The sequence below is a fragment of the Gigantopelta aegis genome, chromosome 1 (assembly GCF_016097555.1).
Source record: "Gigantopelta aegis isolate Gae_Host chromosome 1, Gae_host_genome, whole genome shotgun sequence".
Lineage (NCBI taxonomy): Eukaryota > Metazoa > Mollusca > Gastropoda > Neomphalida > Peltospiridae > Gigantopelta > Gigantopelta aegis.
Genome location: NC_054699.1, coordinates 27,508,894 through 27,530,798, shown reverse-complemented (window position 1 = coordinate 27,530,798; position 21,905 = coordinate 27,508,894). Strand labels below are relative to the sequence as shown.

General features: G+C 38.0%; 1 protein-coding gene across 2 annotated transcripts in view; it reads left to right on the top strand.

Moving 5' to 3' along the window:
* The window catches only part of LOC121373181 (E3 ubiquitin-protein ligase TRIM63-like), a 47,377-nt gene that overhangs the window by 21,114 nt on the left and 4,358 nt on the right, over positions 1-21,905 (top strand). Inside the window, exons 6-12 of one of the 2 annotated variants that reach the window (XM_041499640.1) lie at positions 3,973-3,987; positions 6,231-6,245; positions 6,442-6,462; positions 7,579-7,593; positions 8,720-8,740; positions 12,292-12,309; positions 17,859-17,876. In XM_041499640.1, coding sequence (XP_041355574.1) covers positions 3,973-3,987; positions 6,231-6,245; positions 6,442-6,462; positions 7,579-7,593; positions 8,720-8,740; positions 12,292-12,309; positions 17,859-17,876 — 123 coding nt within the window. The remainder of the gene's footprint in view (positions 1-3,972; positions 3,988-6,230; positions 6,246-6,441; positions 6,463-7,578; positions 7,594-8,719; positions 8,741-12,291; positions 12,310-17,858; positions 17,877-21,905) is intronic. The other variant, XM_041499646.1, reaches the window with a different exon arrangement.

The window sequence follows — 21,905 nt, the reverse complement described above, 5'->3', positions numbered from 1 at the left end:
CTGCATTGTTGTCGGTTGAATACTTGACACAGTCATACAGGTGACCCAAGCCTTGCAGACTGGACTCCAGGTTTAAGTTAGTCGACTGAATACTTTTAATGTCGGCTTCCAAGGAGTTAACTTTCATAGTTAATGCAGAGAGCGTCGCTTGAACGTTTTCAATTTTTCTCACATACATTTCTATTTGTGATAGTCTTGAATCCATCTTTGTCATTACCTGAGTGATATAGTCCAGATTTTCAGATTTATCATTACTCCCGTACATCACCTCCCTTGTATTGCCTAAAACTGTAGATACATTCTCACTTGTAGCCATTTTGTCTTGATCAGTGCGCGAGTCAATAGCTTAAGTCACAATACACGAAGCACGGTACACACACTTCTCATTAACAAACGGCTAATGCACCTAGATCACTCTGTCTTAGGAGTCCATCGTTACAATTACAACAAATTATCATAGTACATTTAAATCAACCGGGTATAAATCAGGTATATGGGTCGTGTAGGTCACTAATTCATTAATTCATTATACTATGGCCATAGCTGGCGGCCTAAGATTCACAACGTTCACACGAACCTGACACCTGACAACTGAACTTCATGAAAGACTTGCTCATTGGAACATTGTAACACATTCTCGAGTAGCCCAGTAGTAAAAACTTTGCCGTGTACTTCGAATCGATCCGGAACCCTCATAATCGGATTTCACACCGTCAAAAACACCCAATTAGACACAAAAATCATTAAAATCCGCTAAGATACCCTGCTAAGCCTGTCTGGTGACAGGCATTAGGAAAAGATCCCAAAAAGTGGGTTGCGGGTCCCCAACAATTCGGACCCTAAAGGTTTCTTTTATTTTGATTCAAAATGGTACCAAATTTGCAATAAAATCGATTTTAGAACAAAAATCCTACGGAATTACATATCAGCCTGTAATATTTCATTAAAAAAATAACAAGAACGATATACCAATAACTGTTTATAAAACTATTACAAAATGTAACATTTTAATAAAGATATTAGTGAATAATACTTGAGGAATAGTTTGAACATTTCAGTGTCAATGTTTGATTAATTTTACTCTTATCCGAGTTTAATACTAATACGTGTTAATATATTACCGGGATATACCTCACATAACATCATTATTAATCAGAATAAAGACATTTCAAACAAACGCAAAACAAATTAGAGACATCTCATTTAATACATTAGTAAATGCAATTAAACAATTCACCTCTTTTACTATTATTACTAAGATACACAAGCAAATATATAGTTGGTCGTGTATTTTTTTTTTTAGAGAGAGAGAGAGAGAGAGAGAGAGAGAGAGAGAGAGAGAGAGAGAGAGAGAGAGAGAGAGCGAGAGAGGAGAGAGAGAGAGAGAGAGAGAGAGAGAGAGATTGATAGGATTTAGTTTCTCTTTTGTGTTCTGTTTTTGTATGTCAGCTATATCACTATGATTAAAATTTCCTTCTTTCTTTCTTGCAGTTCCACCCCTCATGGTAAGTGACGTATTGACTATCAAACTGTTAATATTATACTATGGCCAATGCAGAAATAACCTCTTTTACTATTATTAGTAACAGACCCAAACGAGAGATTGATAGGATTTAGTTTCTCAAATAGAGGAAATGCATTTTTTTTATGTGTAAGTGGTGTATTGACTATCAAACTATTAGTATTATACTATGGCCATAGCTGGCGGCCTAAGATTCACAACGTTCACACGAACCTGACACCTGACAACTGAACTTCATGAAAGACTTGCTCATTGGAACATTGTAACACATTCTCGAGTAGCCCAGTAGTAAAAACTTTGCCGTGTACTTCGAATCGATCCGGAACCCTCATAATCGGATTTCACACCGTCAAAAACACCCAATTAGACACAAAAATCATTAAAATCCGCTAAGATACCCTGCTAAGCCTGTCTGGTGACAGGCATTAGGAAAAGATCCCAAAAAGTGGGTTGCGGGTCCCCAACAATTCGGACCCTAAAGGTTTCTTTTATTTTGATTCAAAATGGTACAAAATTTGTAATAAAATCGATTTTAGAACAAAAATCCTACGGAATTACATATCAGCCTGTAATATTTCATTAAAAAAATAACAAGAACGATATACCAATAACTGTTTATAAAACGATTACAAAATATAACATTTTAATAAAGATATTAGTGAATAATACTTGAGGAATAGTTTGAACATTTCAGTGTCAATGTTTGATTAATTTTACTGTTATCCGAGTTTAATACTAATACGTTTTAATATATTACCGGAATATACCTCACATAACATCATTATTAATCAGAACAAAGACATTTCAAACAAACGCAAAACAAATTAGAGACATCTCATTTAATACATTAGTAAATGCAATTAAACAATTCACCTCTTTTACTATTATTACTAAGATACACAAGCAAATATATAGTTGGTCGTGTATTTTTGTTTTTTAGAGAGAGAGAGAGAGAGAGAGAGAGAGAGAGAGAGAGAGAGAGAGAGAGAGAGAGAGAGAGAGAGAGAGAGCGAGCGAGAGATAGGATTTAGTTTCTCTTTTGTGTTTCACTATGATTAAAATTTCCTTCTTTCTTTCTTGCAGTTGCACCCCTTGATGGTAAGTGACGTATTGACTATCAAACTGTTAATATTATACTATGGCCAATGCAATTAAAGAAATCACCTCTTTTACTATTATTAGTAACAGACCCAAACCAGAGATTGATAGGATTTAGTTTCTCTTTTGTGTTCTGTTTTTGTATATCAGCTAGTGTTTCCACTATGATTAAAACTTCCTTCTTTCTTTCTTGCAGTCCAGAATGCACCCTGTTATGGTAAGTGACGTATTGACTATCAAACTGTTAATATTATACTATGGCCAATGCAGAAATAACCTCTTTTACTATTATTAGTAACAGACCCAAACGAGAGATTGATAGGATTTAGTTTCTCAAATAGAGGAAATGCATTTTTTTTATGTGTAAGTGGTGTATTGACTATCAAACTATTAGTATTATACTATGGCCATAGCTGGCGGCCTAAGATTCACAACGTTCACACGAACCTGACACCTGACAACTGAACTTCATGAAAGACTTGCTCATTGGAACATTGTAACACATTCTCGAGTAGCCCAGTAGTAAAAACTTTGCCGTGTACTTCGAATCGATCCGGAACCCTCATAATCGGATTTCACACCGTCAAAAACACCCAATTAGACACAAAAATCATTAAAATCCGCTAAGATACCCTGCTAAGCCTGTCTGGTGACAGGCATTAGGAAAAGATCCCAAAAAGTGGGTTGCGGGTCCCCAACAATTCGGACCCTAAAGGTTTCTTTTATTTTGATTCAAAATGGTACCAAATTTGCAATAAAATCGATTTTAGAACAAAAATCCTACGGAATTACATATCAGCCTGTAATATTTCATTAAAAAAATAACAAGAACGATATACCAATAACTGTTTATAAAACTATTACAAAATGTAACATTTTAATAAAGATATTAGTGAATAATACTTGAGGAATAGTTTGAACATTTCAGTGTCAATGTTTGATTAATTTTACTCTTATCCGAGTTTAATACTAATACGTGTTAATATATTACCGGGATATACCTCACATAACATCATTATTAATCAGAATAAAGACATTTCAAACAAACGAAAAACAAATTAGAGACATCTCATTTAATACATTAGTAAATGCAATTAAACAATTCACCTCTTTTACTATTATTACTAAGATACACAACCAAATACATATCTGGTCGTGTATTTTTTTAGAGAGAGAGGGAGAGAGAGAGAGAGAGAGAGAGAGAGAGAGAGAGAGAGAGAGAGAGAGAGAGAGAGAGAGAGAGAGAGAGAGAGAGAGAGAGAGAGAGAGAGAATTTAGTTTCTCTTTTGTGTTCTGTTTTTGTATGTCAGCTATATCACAATGATTAAAATTTCCTTCTTTCTTTCTTGCAGTTCCACCCCGTCATGGTAAGTGACGTATTGACTATCAAACTGTTAATATTATACTATGGCTAATGCAGAAATCACCTCTTTTACTATTATTAGTAACAGACCCAAACGAGAGATTGATAGGATTTAGTTTCTCAAATAGACCAAATGCATTTTTTTTATGTGTAAGTGGTGTATTGACTATCAAACTATTAGTATTATACTATGGCCATTGCTGGCGGCCTAAGATTCACAACGTTCACACGAACCTGACACCTGACAACTGAACTTCATGAAAGACTTGCTCATTGGAACATTGTAACACATTCTCGAGTAGCCCAGTAGTAAAAACTTTGCCGTGTACTTCGAATCGATCCGGAACCCTCATAATCGGATTTCACACCGTCAAAAACACCCAATTAGACACAAAAATCATTAAAATCCGCTAAGATACCCTGCTAAGCCTGTCTGGTGACAGGCATTAGGAAAAGATCCCAAAAAGTGGGTTGCGGGTCCCCAACAATTCGGACCCTAAAGGTTTCTTTTATTTTGATTCAAAATGGTACAAAATTTGTAATAAAATCGATTTTAGAACAAAAATCCTACGGAATTACATATCAGCCTGTAATATTTCATTAAAAAAATAACAAGAACGATATACCAATAACTGTTTATAAAACGATTACAAAATATAACATTTTAATAAAGATATTAGTGAATAATACTTGAGGAATAGTTTGAACATTTCAGTGTCAATGTTTGATTAATTTTACTCTTATCCGAGTTTAATACTAATACGTTTTAATATATTACCGGAATATACCTCACATAACATCATTATTAATCAGAACAAAGACATTTCAAACAAACGCAAAACAAATTAGAGACATCTCATTTAATACATTAGTAAATGCAATTAAACAATTCACCTCTTTTACTATTATTACTAAGATACACAAGCAAATATATAGTTGGTCGTGTATTTTTGTTTTTTTTAGAGAGAGAGAGAGAGAGAGAGAGAGAGAGAGAGAGAGAGAGAGAGAGAGAGAGAGAGAGAGAGAGAGAGAGAGAGAGAGAGAGAGAGAGAGAATTTAGTTTCTCTTTTGTGTTCTGTTTTTGTATGTCAGCTATATCACAATGATTAAAATTTCCTTCTTTCTTTCTTGCAGTTCCACCCCGTCATGGTAAGTGACGTATTGACTATCAAACTGTTAATATTATACTATGGCCAATGCAGAAATAACCTCTTTTACTATTATTAGTAACAGACCCAAACGAGAGATTGATAGGATTTAGTTTCTCAAATAGACCAAATGCATTTTTTTTATGTGTAAGTGGTGTATTGACTATCAAACTATTAGTATTATACTATGGCCATTGCTGGCGGCCTAAGATTCACAACGTTCACACGAACCTGACACCTGACAACTGAACTTCATGAAAGACTTGCTCATTGGAACATTGTAACACATTCTCGAGTAGCCCAGTAGTAAAAACTTTGCCGTGTACTTCGAATCGATCCGGAACCCTCATAATCGGATTTCACACCGTCAAAAACACCCAATTAGACACAAAAATCATTAAAATCCACTAAGATACCCTGCTAAGCCTTTCTGGTGACAGGCATTAGGAAAAGATCCCAAAAAGTGGGTTGCGGGTCCCCAACAATTTGGACCCTAAAGGTTTCTTTTATTTTGATTCAAAATGGTACAAAATTTGTAATAAAATCGATTTTAGAACAAAAATCCTACGGAATTACATATCAGCCTGTAATATTTCATTTAAAAAAAATAACAAGAACGATATACCAATAACTGTTTATAAAACGATTACAAAATATAACATTTTAATAAAGATATTAGTGAATAATACTTGAGGAATAGTTTGAACATTTCAGTGTCAATGTTTGATTAATTTTACTGTTATCCGAGTTTAATACTAATACGTTTTAATATATTACCGGAATATACCTCACATAACATCATTATTAATCAGAACAAAGACATTTCAAACAAACGCAAAACAAATTAGAGACATCTCATTTAATACATTAGTAAATGCAATTAAACAATTCACCTCTTTTACTATTATTACTAAGATACACAAGCAAATATATAGTTGGTCGTGTATTTTTGTTTTTTAGAGAGAGAGAGAGAGAGAGAGAGAGAGAGAGAGAGAGAGAGAGAGAGAGAGAGAGAGAGAGAGAGAGCGAGCGAGAGATAGGATTTAGTTTCTCTTTTGTGTTTCACTATGATTAAAATTTCCTTCTTTCTTTCTTGCAGTTGCACCCCTTGATGGTAAGTGACGTATTGACTATCAAACTGTTAATATTATACTATGGCCAATGCAATTAAAGAAATCACCTCTTTTACTATTATTAGTAACAGACCCAAACCAGAGATTGATAGGATTTAGTTTCTCTTTTGTGTTCTGTTTTTGTATATCAGCTAGTGTTTCCACTATGATTAAAACTTCCTTCTTTCTTTCTTGCAGTCCAGAATGCACCCTGTTATGGTAAGTGACGTATTGACTATCAAACTGTTAATATTATACTATGGCCAATGCAGAAATAACCTCTTTTACTATTATTAGTAACAGACCCAAACGAGAGATTGATAGGATTTAGTTTCTCAAATAGAGGAAATGCATTTTTTTTATGTGTAAGTGGTGTATTGACTATCAAACTATTAGTATTATACTATGGCCATAGCTGGCGGCCTAAGATTCACAACGTTCACACGAACCTGACACCTGACAACTGAACTTCATGAAAGACTTGCTCATTGGAACATTGTAACACATTCTCGAGTAGCCCAGTAGTAAAAACTTTGCCGTGTACTTCGAATCGATCCGGAACCCTCATAATCGGATTTCACACCGTCAAAAACACCCAATTAGACACAAAAATCATTAAAATCCGCTAAGATACCCTGCTAAGCCTGTCTGGTGACAGGCATTAGGAAAAGATCCCAAAAAGTGGGTTGCGGGTCCCCAACAATTCGGACCCTAAAGGTTTCTTTTATTTTGATTCAAAATGGTACCAAATTTGCAATAAAATCGATTTTAGAACAAAAATCCTACGGAATTACATATCAGCCTGTAATATTTCATTAAAAAAATAACAAGAACGATATACCAATAACTGTTTATAAAACTATTACAAAATGTAACATTTTAATAAAGATATTAGTGAATAATACTTGAGGAATAGTTTGAACATTTCAGTGTCAATGTTTGATTAATTTTACTCTTATCCGAGTTTAATACTAATACGTGTTAATATATTACCGGGATATACCTCACATAACATCATTATTAATCAGAATAAAGACATTTCAAACAAACGAAAAACAAATTAGAGACATCTCATTTAATACATTAGTAAATGCAATTAAACAATTCACCTCTTTTACTATTATTACTAAGATACACAAGCAAATATATAGTTGGTCGTGTATTTTATTTTTTTAGAGAGAGAGAGAGAGAGAGAGAGAGAGAGAGAGAGAGAGAGAGAGAGAGAGAGAGAGAGAGAGAGAGAGAGAGAGAGAGAATTTAGTTTCTCTTTTGTGTTCTGTTTTTGTATGTCAGCTATATCACAATGATTAAAATTTCCTTCTTTCTTTCTTGCAGTTCCACCCCGTCATGGTAAGTGACGTATTGACTATCAAACTGTTAATATTATACTATGGCTAATGCAGAAATCACCTCTTTTACTATTATTAGTAACAGACCCAAACGAGAGATTGATAGGATTTAGTTTCTCAAATAGACCAAATGCATTTTTTTTATGTGTAAGTGGTGTATTGACTATCAAACTATTAGTATTATACTATGGCCATTGCTGGCGGCCTAAGATTCACAACGTTCACACGAACCTGACACCTGACAACTGAACTTCATGAAAGACTTGCTCATTGGAACATTGTAACACATTCTCGAGTAGCCCAGTAGTAAAAACTTTGCCGTGTACTTCGAATCGATCCGGAACCCTCATAATCGGATTTCACACCGTCAAAAACACCCAATTAGACACAAAAATCATTAAAATCCGCTAAGATACCCTGCTAAGCCTGTCTGGTGACAGGCATTAGGAAAAGATCCCAAAAAGTGGGTTGCGGGTCCCCAACAATTCGGACCCTAAAGGTTTCTTTTATTTTGATTCAAAATGGTACAAAATTTGTAATAAAATCGATTTTAGAACAAAAATCCTACGGAATTACATATCAGCCTGTAATATTTCATTAAAAAAATAACAAGAACGATATACCAATAACTGTTTATAAAACGATTACAAAATATAACATTTTAATAAAGATATTAGTGAATAATACTTGAGGAATAGTTTGAACATTTCAGTGTCAATGTTTGATTAATTTTACTGTTATCCGAGTTTAATACTAATACGTTTTAATATATTACCGGAATATACCTCACATAACATCATTATTAATCAGAACAAAGACATTTCAAACAAACGCAAAACAAATTAGAGACATCTCATTTAATACATTAGTAAATGCAATTAAACAATTCACCTCTTTTACTATTATTACTAAGATACACAAGCAAATATATAGTTGGTCGTGTATTTTAGTGTTTTTTAGAGAGAGAGAGAGAGAGAGAGAGAGAGAGAGAGAGAGAGAGAGAGAGAGAGAGAGAGAGAGAGAGAGAGAGAGAGAGAGAGAGAATTTAGTTTCTCTTTTGTGTTCTGGTTTTGTATATCAGCTAGTGTTTGCACTATGATTAAAATTTCCTTCTTTCTTTCCTGCAGTCCAGGATGCACTCATTTATGGTAAGTGACCTATTGACTAGCAAACTCTTGATATTATACTATGGCCAATGCAATTAAAGAAATCACCTCTTTTACTATTTTTTGTAACAGACCCAAACGAGAGATTGATAGGATTTAGTTTCTCAAATAGACCAAATGCATTTTTTATGGGTAAGTGGTGTATTGACTATCAAACTATTAGTATTATACTATGGCCATAGCTGGCGGCCTAAGATTCACAACGTTCACACGAACCTGACACCTGACAACTGAACTTCATGAAAGACTTGCTCATTGGAACATTGTAACACATTCTCGAGTAGCCCAGTAGTAAAAACTTTGCCGTCTACTTCGAATCGATCCGTAACCCTCATAATCGGATTTCACACCGTTGAAAACACCTAATTCGACACAAAAATCATTAAAATCCGCTAAGATAGCCCGCTAAGCCTGTCTGGTGTCAGGCATTGGGAAAAGATCCCCAAAAGTGCGTTGCGGGTCCCCAACAATTCGGACCCTAAAGGTTTCTTTTATTTTGATTCAAAATGGTACAAAATCTATTTTTAGTAACACACCCAAACGAGAGATTGATAGGATTTAGTTTCTCAAATAAACCAAATACATTTTTTTTTATGGGTTAGTGGTGTATTGATTATCAAACTATTAGTATTATACTATGGCCATAGCCGACGGGCGAAGGTTCAGTAAGTCCACACGAACCCAACATATGACAAACGAACTTCGTGGAAGACTTGTTAATTGTGACCCATTCTCCTGTTCAGTAAAATGCTCTCCTGATCCACAGTTGGTCTGAGATCGACCCAGATCATATGCACGTTCCAATATATACCATGGCCTATGATGTATCAGTCATGGGACACTGGCTGGAACAGTGAAAACACAATCGAGAGAGATCGATCCTGTGTCCCAATATCTGTCACAATATATATTTGTTTCATAGAAGAGATATATATTATAGTGAATGGAGGTGCAGTCAGTTGGAAACATGCACAAGAAATGCAGGGATGATATATATATCAAAACTGACTTTCCAGTATATGCCATGGCCTATGGTGTATCAGTCATGACACACTGGTTGGAACAGTGAAAATGCAATCGAGGGAGATCGATCATGTGTCCCATAGCATCTTAGCCGAGTGTTCTACCAGTCGTGATACATGTAGGGCGAAGCTCTCCATCACTCGAGAAACATATAGATGTTACACCAGAGTGACGCTCTACCGCTCGTGAGATATGTAGGTATTACATCAGGGTGATGCTCTATCACTCGTGACACACATAGGTATTATTCCAGGGTGACATGTAGGTGTTACTCCAGGGCGACGCTCTATCACTCGTGACACATGTAGATGTTACACCAGGGTGACGCTCTATTATTCGTGACACAAGTATGTGTTTCGCCAGGGTGACGTCTACTACCTGTGACACATGTAGATGTTACTCTAAGGTGACGTCCACCACTGGTGACACATGTAGGTCTTACTCCAGGGTGACACTCTATCACTGGTGACACATGTAGGCATTACTCCTGGGTGATATCTACCACTCGTGACACATATAGGTATTACTCCAGGGTGACGTCTACCACTGGTGACACATGCAGGTGTTACTCCAGGGTGACGCTCTATCACTTGTGACACATTTAGGTATTACTCCAGGATGGCACTCTATCACTGCTGACATGTAGGTATTACTCCAGAGTGACACTTTACCACTCGTGATACATGTATGTGTTGCTCCAGGGTGATGCTCTATCTCAGTTGCGAATGACCGATCTGTGCCATCGATCAATCGCGCTGTAACATCAACAGATGGCCGTTAGCGTAGCTATCTGTAAATTGTGCAAGGATCGAAGAATATATTGTTAACTGCACCCCAGCCCCAACCCCCCGAAAACTAACGGCGGGACTATTGATGGCGCAGCGGAATCGGTGGACACTTTCGAGATGTAACACGGGATCCATTAATCTACCAATGGCGATTGTTAGAGGTTTACTCGATCGTCCCTTGGATACATTAACAACGTCTGCATTGATGGCACAGTGGGATCTATTGATGGCGCAAGGTGATCGACTGATGACCTTGTGAACAAATGATGCTCACATGATCTACCAATGGCTATGCCAACGATGAGTACATTGATTTCGCAGCGCGTATGCCACAGTAGATTAGATTGTAGGTTGATAAATTTGAGTTTGTTATTGTCTTTTTAGGTTTGAATCAAAGATTTCAATCGATTATACTGAATGCATATTCAAGGAATGATGTGAGACATTGATTAAACCATGCCATTCTGTCCATTCGTGTTTTGGCAGCTGGTGTACTTTCCGTGTTGTACACTGTACGTGCGACTTCTTGAGTGGGCTGCATATCATAACTACTATAATGCCACCACTAGAACATATTGATTGATTAATAATTGTGACACATTGTCTTAGAGGAAACCAGTTACATTTTCCATTAGCAGCAAGGGATCTGTTATATGCACTTTTGCACATACAGGATAACACAATCCGCGGCATTTGATAGCGCAGTCGTGAATCACTAGAATGGGACCATCGAGTCATCTACCGACTGAGCTAGACCCCTTCCATTATCCATTATAATCCTGACATTGAAATGTATGAACCATAAACGATATATTTTACAGAGGAAGATCCTTCACGATTTGTAACTATCGTGCATGAATCAAACATGGGTGTACTATTAACAGTATTATAGACCAGTAATATACAATCTGATTAAAATTAGCTCTTCTGGTCTATTCACTTCACTGAAAAGTAATTTGCGTTGCGTTTGTGTTGCGACCTTGACCTTCAAATGACCTTGCCGTCTACTTTGAATCGATCCGGAACCCTCCTAATCAGATTCTACACCGTCAAAAACACCCAGTTAGACACAAAAATAATTAAATCTGCCAATTAGTTCCTAAGATACCATGCTAAGCCTGTCTGGTGACAGACATTGGGAAAAGGGCTCCAAAAGTGGGTCGCGGGGCCCAAATAATTCGGACCCTAAAGTTTTCTTTTATTTTGATTCAAAATGGTACAAAATCTGCAATAAAATCGATTTTAGAACAAAAAATCTACGGAATTACATACACGTATCAGCCTGCACTCTTTCATTAACAAAATAACAAGAACGACATACCGATCACTGTTTATAAAACTATTAGAAAATATTACATTTTAATAAACATTTTAATGAATAATACTTGAGGAATAGTTTGAACGTCAGTGTTTGATTAATTTTACCGAGTTTAATATTAATACGCGTTAATATAGTACCGGAATATACCTCACTTAACATCATTATTAATCAGACCAAAGACATTTCAAACAAACGCAAAACAAGAGAGAGAGAGAGAGAGAGAGAGAGAGAGAGAGAGAGAGAGAGAGAGAGAGAGAGAGAGAGAGAGAGAGAGAGAGAGAGAGAGAGAGAGAGAGAGAGAGAGAGAGATTAACAGGATTCAGTTTCTCCTTTGTGTTCTGTTTTTGTATGTCAGCTAGAGTTTGCACTTTGATTAAAATTTCCTCCTTTCTTTGTTGCAGACGATTCTGAAGATTCTGGTAAGTGACGTATTGACTATCAAACTGTTAATATTATACTATGGCCAACGCAATTAAAGAATTCACCTCTTTTAGTATTATTACTAACAGACCCAAACGAGAGATTGACAGGATTTAGTTTCTTAAATAGACCAATTTTATGGGTAAGTGATGTATTGACTATCAAACTATTAGTATTATACTATGGCCATAGCTGGCGGCCGAAGATTCACAACGTTCAAACGAACCCAACACCTGACAACTGAACTTCACAAAAGACTTGCTCATTGAAACATTGAAACATATTCTCCTATAGCCCAGTAGTAAACACTTTGCCGTCTACTTCGAATCGATCCGGAACTCTCATAATCGGACTTCACACTGTCGAAAACACCTAATTAGACACAAAAATCATTAGAATCCGCCAATTAGTTTCTGAGATACCCCGCTAAGCCTGTCTGGTGACAGGAATTGGGAAAAGATCACAAAAGGTGGATTGCGGGGCCCCAACAATTCGCACCCTAAAGTTTTCTTTTATTTTGATTCAAAATTGTACAAAATCTGCAATAAAATCGATTATAGAACAAAAATCCTACGGAATTACATATCAGCCTGCGCACTATTTCATTAACAAAATAACAAGAATGATATACCGATCACTGTTTATAAAACTATTAGAAAATATTACACTTTAATAAACAATTTAATGAATAATACTTGAGGAATAATTTGAACGTCAGTGTCACGGGGATTCTATAATTCCCGTAACTGAATAAAACACGATTATCAAAATATCTCTCCTAACTGTATATCTATTAGATCTCTCTGTAACAGGCTGTTAAACCCTAGTATGGCTCGTCTAGGTATGATCAGAGATACGATCTTATATAAAGTATATATTATTATAGCACGTTAGTTCTCTAGAAAACACAACAAAAACACAATACACTTTGGAATCTGTATTAATCTACGCTGACAAATGTACAGCCGTAGTAGTTAATTAATAACAACAATAATAACAACCCAGAACTGATCACTTAATTAGTTAATCTCTGGGTGTCTAGTTACACAATATGCGAATCACTTCACCGTTACACCACACCCACACGTGTGATAATTGAGAAACGCTTCCAGGAGAAGTTAATTAATAAAGGAATTACAACACCATTCCTAACTGGTTAATTTATAATTAACCCTTACTACTCGTTCAGTAGCGTGTGATAATTTAGAACGCTTCTTGGGGAACTTAATTAATAAAGGAATTACAGCTCTATTCCTAACGGGTTAATTTTTAATTAACCCTTAACTACTCTTTCAGTAATCTGTAACACAAAATTAATACTGGTACCTATCACAATAAAGACAATAACCTACAGTTTACCTAGGGTCTTCTAGGATGACTGGCTAAGCTTTATATTACCAAATACTCATATAATGTTAGAACAAAAAGTCTACGATTTACTTCGTCAGATGACCGAAGACACTGTCTAAAGAATATTGGTATAATACAGTATTAAAATATTTAAAGTCACATCAGTCACATCAAGGTTATACACAGAGCAGAAATGATATTTACCAAGTCCTAACGGACTACGTTCCCAGGAAGCTTCCTAATTCGTTCTCCTAGATATCTCTAAATCCTAGCTATTTATTCCAAAATCAGAATTGGCCTGGGGGAACAAGGCGGTACCTCACGTATCATCTCATATTCTACATTTACTAGAGTCGGTATATTTCTCTCTGATCGTCAGTCTGGCTGTCGCCAACCGCGAGCAATCTCCTGGCCATAAACAGCACTACCGGAGATATTACGTAACTACTCGCCACATGGCCTCCGCAGCTGGACTAAGTGCATATTGGAATGTCCGATCGAGGACGGTCGCGCAGAAGTCTTACGTAACAAGTTGCCCATCTGGGCTACGGGCAATAAACTGCACACGGCCCTCTAACACAATTAAAATCGCCACAGGCGAAACAAATTTAAGAGCAAGTTCCGTGACAGTCAGTGTTTGATTAATTTTACGGTTATCCGAGTTTAATATTAATATGTGTTAATATAGTACCGAAATACACCTCATTTAACATCATTATTAATCAGACCAAAGACAGAGAGAGAGAGAGAGAGAGAGAGAGAGAGAGAGAGAGAGAGAGAGAGAGAGAGAGAGAGAGAGAGAGAGAGAGAGAGAGAGAGAGGATTTAGTTTCTCAGATAGACTAAATGCATTTTTGTATGCGTAAGTGATGTATTGACTATCAATCTATTAGTAGTATACTGTGGCCATAGCTGATGCGCTATGGTTTAGTAAGTTCACACGAACCCAACACCTGACAACTGAACTTCGCGGAAGACTTGTTAGTTGGGACCTATTATCGTGTACAGTAAAATGCTCGCCTGATCCACGGTTGGTCTGCGATAGACCCAGGTAATATGCACTTTCCAATATATACCATAGCCTATGATGTATCAGTCATGGGATTCTGGTTGGAACAGTGAAAACGCAACCCAGGGCGATCGATCATGTGTCCTGTAGCACCTTAGGCGAGTTCTCTACCACTCGTGATACATGTAGGGCGATGCTCTCCAACACTCGTGACACATATAGGTGTTACTCCAGAGTGATACTCTACCACTCGTGACATATCTAGGTATTACTCCAGGGCGACTCTCTATCACTCGTGACACATGTAGATGTTACTCGAGGGAGACGCTCTATCACTCATGACATATGTAGGTGCTACTCGAGGATGACGCTCTATCGCTCGTGACACATGTAGGTGTTACTCCAGGGTGACGCTCTACCATTTGTGACACATGTAGATGTTACTCCAGGGTGCGCCTCTATCACTCGTGACACATGTAGGTGATATTCCAGGGCGACGTCTATCACCCATGACACATGTAGGTGTTACTCCAGGGCGACGTCTATCACCCATGACACATGTAGGTGTTACTCCAGGGTGACGCTTTACCACTCGTGACACATGTAGGTGTTACTACAGAGTGGGCCTCTATCACTCGTGACACATGTAGGTGTTACTCCAGGGCGACGTCTATCACCCATGACACATGTAGGTGTTACTCCAGGGCGACATCTATCACCCATGACACATGTAGGTGTTACTCCTGGGCGACGTCTATCACCCATGACACATGTAGGTGTTACTCCAGGGTGACGCTTTACCACTCGTGACACATGTAGGTGTTACTACAGAGTGGGCCTCTATCACTCGTGACACATGTAGGTGTTACTCCAGGGCGACGTCTATCACCCATGACACATGTAGGTGTTACTCCAGGGCGACATCTATCACCCATGACACATGTAGGTGTTATTCCTGGGCGACGTCTATCACCCATGACACATGTAGGTGGTACTCCAGGATGATGCTCTATTAACCGTGACACATGTAGATGTTACTCCAGGGTATCGCTGTACCAACCGTGACACATACAGGTTTTACTCCAGGATGACGCTCTATCACTCATGACACATGTAGGTATTGCTCCAGCGTGACACTCTATCACTTGTGATCAATCGCGCTGGTCGTTAGCATAGCAATCTGTAAATTGTGCAAGGATCCAAGAATAGATTCTTAACTGCCCCCCCCCCCCCCCCCCCCCCCCCCCCCCGCCTGAAAACTAACAATGTGTCTATTGATGGCGCAGCGCACTCGGTGGAAACTTTTGAGATGTAACACGGGATCCATTGATCTACCAATGGCGATCGTTAGAGGTTTGCTCGATCGTCCCTTGGATACACTAACAACGTCTGCATTGATGGCACATTGGGATCTATTGATAGTGCAAGGTGATCGACTGATGACTGTGTGAACAATTGATGCTTACGGGATATACCAATGGCTATACCAACGATGCAGGGGCGTAGGCAAATGGTCCGCTTAAAGTACTAAAACATACAGGTTTATAAATATGGAGTTTCGGGTGGTACAAAAACAAAATAGAAAAAGGTCCACTTGGTTCATATTCGAACCCTCCCAGGTCCAGATCATGCTACGCCCCTGCGGTGGGTACACTGATTTCGCAGCGCGTATGCAACAGTAGATTAGGTTGTAGCTTGATAAATTCGAGTTTGTTATAGTCTTTTTAGACGAATCAAAGATTCCAATCGATTATACTGAATGTATATTCAAGGAATGATGTAAGACATGGATTGAACCAAGCCTCAGTTTCTGTTCATTCTTCTTTTGGCAGATGGTGTATTTTCCTTGTTGTACACTGTACGTGCGACTTCTTGAGTGGGCTGCATATCATAACTACTATAATGCCACCACTAGAACATATTGATTGATTAATAATTGTGATACATTTTCTTAGAGGAAACCAGTTACATTTTCCATCAGCAGCAAGGGATCTGTTATATGCACTTTTCCACATACAGGATAACACAATCCGCGGCATTTGATAGCGCAGTCGTGAATCACTAGAATGGGACCATCGAGTCATCTACCGACTGAGCTAGACCCCTTCCATTATCCATTATAATCCTGACATTGAAATGTATGAACCATAAACGATATATTTTACAGAGGAAGATCCTTCACGATTTGTAACTATCGTGCATGAATCAAACATGGCTGTACTATTAACTGTATTATAGACCAGTCAGTATACAATCTGATTAAAATTAGCTCTTCTGGTCTATTCACTTCACTGAAAAGTAATTTGCGTTGCGTTTGTGTTGCCGTTGCGACCTTGACCTTCTTCAAATGACCTTGCCGTCTACTTTGAATCGATCCGGAACCCTCCTAATCGGATTCTACACCGTCAAAAACACCCAATTAGACACAAAAATAATTAAATCTGCCAATTAGTTCCTAAGATACCATGCTAAGCCTGTCTGGTGACAGCCATTGGGAAAATGGCCCCCAAAGTGGGTCGCGGGGCCCAAATAATTCGGACCCTAAATTTTTCTTTTATTTTGATTCAAAATGGTACAAAATCTGCAATAAAATCGATTTTAGAACAAAAATCCTACGGAATTACATACACGTATCAGCCTGCACTCTTTCATTAACAAAATAACAAGAACAACATACCGATCACTGTTTATAAAACTATTAGAAAATATTACATTTTAATAAACATTTTAATGAATAATACTTGAGGAATAGTTTGAACGTCAGTGTTTGATTAATTTTACCGAGTTTAATATTAATACGTGTTAATATAGTACCGGAATATACCTCACTTAACATCATTATTAATCAGACCAAAGACATTTCAAACAAACGCAAAACAAAGTAGAGACATCTCATTTAAAATATTAGTTAATGCAATTAAACAATTCACCTCTTTTACTATTATTACTAAGATACCCAATCAAAGAAATAGATATTTGGTCGTGTAACTTTTTTAGAGAGAAAGAGAGAGAGAGAGAGAGAGAGAGAGAGAGAGAGAGAGAGAGAGAGAGAGAGAGAGAGAGAGAGAGAGAGAGAGAGAGAGAGAGAGAGAGAGAGATTAACAGGATTCAGTTTCTCCTTTGTGTTCTGTTTTTGTATATCAGCTAGAGTTTGCACTTTGATTAAAATTTCCTCCTTTCTTTGTTGCAGACGATTCTGAAGATTCTGGTAAGTGACGTATTGACTATCAAACTGTTAATATTATACTATGGCCAACGCAATTAAAGAATTCACCTCTTTTACTGTTATTACTAACAGACCCAAACGAGAGATTGACAGGATTTAGTTTCTTAAATATACCAATTTTATGGGTAAGTGATGTATTGACTATCAAACTATTAGTATTATACCATGGCCATAGCTGGCGGCCGAAGATTCACAACGTTCACACGAACCCAACACCTGACAACTGAACTTCACAAAAGACTTGCTCATTGAAACATTATAACATATTCTCCTATAACCCAGTAGTAAAAACTTTGCCGTCTACTTCGAATCGATCCGGAACTCTCATAATCGGACTTCACACCGTCGAAAACACCTAATTAGACACAAAAATCAATAGAATCCGCCAATTAGTTTCTGAGATACCCCGCTAAGTCTGTCTGGTGACAGGAATTAGGAAAAGATCACAAAAGGTGGATTGCGGGGCCCCAACAATTCGCACCCTAAAGTTTTCTTTTATTTTGATTCAAAATTGTACAAAATCTGCAATAAAATCGATTATAGAACAAAAATCCTTTGGAATTACATATCAGCCTGCGCACTATTTCATTAACAAAATAACAAGAATGATATACCGATCACTGTTTATAAAACTATTAGAAAATATTACACTTTAATAAACAATTTAATGAATAATACTTGAGGAATAATTTGAACGTCAGTGTTTGATTAATTTTGCCGTTATCCGAGTTTAATATTAATATGTGTTAATATAGTACCGAAATATACCTCACTTAACATCATTATTAATCAGACAAGAGAGAGAGAGAGAGAGAGAGAGAGAGAGAGAGAGAGAGAGAGAGAGAGAGAGAGAGAGAGAGAGAGAGAGAGAGAGATTTAGTTTCTCAGATAGACTAAATGCATTTTTGTATGCGTAAGTGATGTATTGACTATCAATCTATTAATAGTATACTGTGGCCATAGCTGGTGGGCGATGGTTTAGTAAGTTCACACGAACCCAACACCTGGCAACTGAACTTCGCGGAAGACTTGTTAGTTGGGACCTATTATCGTGTACAGTAAAACGTTCGCCTGATCCACGGTTGGTCTGCGATCGACCCAGGTAATATGCACTTTCCAATATATACCATAGCCTATGATGTATCAGTCATGGGATTCTGATTGGAACAGTGAAAACGCAACCCAGGGCGATCGATCATGTGTCCTGTGGCACCTTAGGCGAGTGCTCTACCACTCGTGATACGTGTAGGGTGATGCTCTCCATCACTCGTGACACATATAGGTGTTACTTCAGAGTGATGCTCTACCACTCGTGAACATGTACGTATTACACCAGGTTGATGTTCTATCACTCGTGATGTATGTAGGTATTACTCCAGGGCGACTCTCTGTCACTCGTGACACATGTAGGTATTACACATGGGGGATGCTCGATCACTCGTGATGTATGTAGGTATTAATCCAGGACGACTCTCTGTAACTCGCGACACATGTAGGTATTACACCAGGGTGATGCTCTATCACTCGTGATGTATGTAGGTATTACTCCAGGGCGACTATCTGTCACTCGTGATACACTCGTGATAGGTATTACTCTAGGGTGACATCTACCACTCGTGACAGATATAGGTATTACTCCAGGGTGACGTCTACCACTCGTGATGTATGTAGGTATTACTCCAGGGCGACTATCTGTCACTCGCGATACACTCGTGGTAGGTATTACTCCAGGGTGACGTCTACCATTTGTGACACATGTAGTGTTACACCATGGTGACGTCTACCACTCGTGACACATGTAGGTATTACTCCATGGTGATGTCTACCACTAGTGGCACATGAAGGTATTACTCCAGGGTGACATCTACCACTCGTGACAGATATAGGTATTACTCCAGGGTGACATCTACCACTCGTGACACATGTAGTTATTACACCAGGGTGACGTCTACCACTCGTGACACATGTAGGTATTACTCCAGGGTGACCGTCTACCACTCGTGACACATGTAGGTATTACACCAGGGTGATGCTCTATCACTCGTGATGTATGTAGGTATTACTCCAGAGCGACTATCTGTAACTCGTGATACACTCGTGATAGGTATTACTCCTTGGTGATGTCTACCACTAGTGGCACATGAAGGCATTACTCCAGGGTGACCGTCTACCACTCGTGACACATGTAGGTATTACTCCAGGGCGACTATCTGTCACTCGTGATACACTCGTGATAGGTATTACTCCTTGGTGATGTCTACCACTAGTGGCACATGAAGGCATTACTCCAGGGTGACATCTATCACTCGTGACAGATATAGGTATTACTCCAGGGTGACATCTACCACTCGTGACAGATATAGGTATTACTCCAGGGTGACGTCTACCACTCGTGATGTATGTAGGTATTACTCCAGGGCGACTATCTGTCACTCGTGATAGGTATTACAGTGTGACGTCTACCATTCGTGACACATGTAATGTTACACCATGGTGACGTCTACCACTCGTGACAGATGTAGGTATTACTCCATGGTGATGTCTACCACTAGTGGCACATGAAGGTATTACTCCAGGGTGACATCTACCACTCGTGACAGATATAGGTATTACTCCAGGGTGACGTCTACTACTCGTGACAGATATAGGTATTACTCCAGGGTGACACTCTACCACTCGTGACACATATAGGTATTACTCCAGGGTGACGTCTACCACTCGTGACAGATATAGGTATTACTCCAGGGTGATGTCTACCACTCGTGACACATGTAGGTATTACTCCATGGTGATGTCTACCACTAGTGGCACATGAAGGTATTACTCCAGGGTGACATCTACCACTCGTGACAGATATAGGTATTACTCCAGGGTGACGTCTACCACTCGTGACACATGTAGGTATTACTCCAGGGTGACGTCTATCACTGGTGACACATGAAGGTATTATTCCAGGGCGAGGCTCTATGACTGGTAACACATGTAGGTATTACACACACACACACACACACACACACACACACACACACACACACTACTTTTTCCAGGTATCTTCCATAGACTTTGGTTTGAATTACATTTGTTAAAACAACACTACCAAGCATTTTTCTACTGAATAACATAGCTGCAAAATTATTACAGTATTAACAAAGTCTGAAAATACGTTCTTTTTTAATATTCATTATAAATATATTCGTATATGCTAGTGATATGAGATGTAGATAGTACATTATTTTTAATTCTGCCAGATCATATATATTGACTGTACATACCAAAACAATGGTCGATTGTGTCACTATTTCTTTTTCCTATAGCATACTTATAAGCCATAGTCTTCTCTCTGTTTTTTCTAAAATATTATACCCTACTTTATTTCTCCAAGTCTTAATTTTGGACCCAACATTATTAACATTATAGAAAAAGGAAATAGTGGCACAACCGATTATAAGCAACCCAGATTACCCTTTTAAAGCATTTGTGCAGTGAAATTGTACGCACGACCGTCGTCGACTTTCACGGATAGACAGTTACATATTGAATAAGCCATATGGTTGCAGTCTCGGCCTAGGCGTACGGACTCATTTTTGTTGGGAGGGGGGGGGGGGGGGGGGGGGGGGGGTGCTCCTACACTACATTTTGAGTACGTTTTCACTGGTATAGTGATATATTGTTTTAACTAGCGCTATTTTAAACATAAGCAATATGTATCAAACTGGAAATTGTGTCAGGAATACACAACATAATCTGCAATCCATACTTTATCCACTGTTCAACTTGAAAAAGTGAAAGTTTTAAAACATCCTTTAAACCACGCATCTACCGACATATAAAAGTTAATGCCAAGCAGGGCGAGTTGATGCAATACAGGGATGAGTTGTTTTTCGTGGACTGTCTGGACTTGTATCTGTTTACAGGATAATTATAGAACATAGTGTACTGGGTTTGCCTTTTCATTTTTCATTTCTAACGGAGTTTTCTGTTCACGAATACATAAAAATTCGGCGCGTAGGT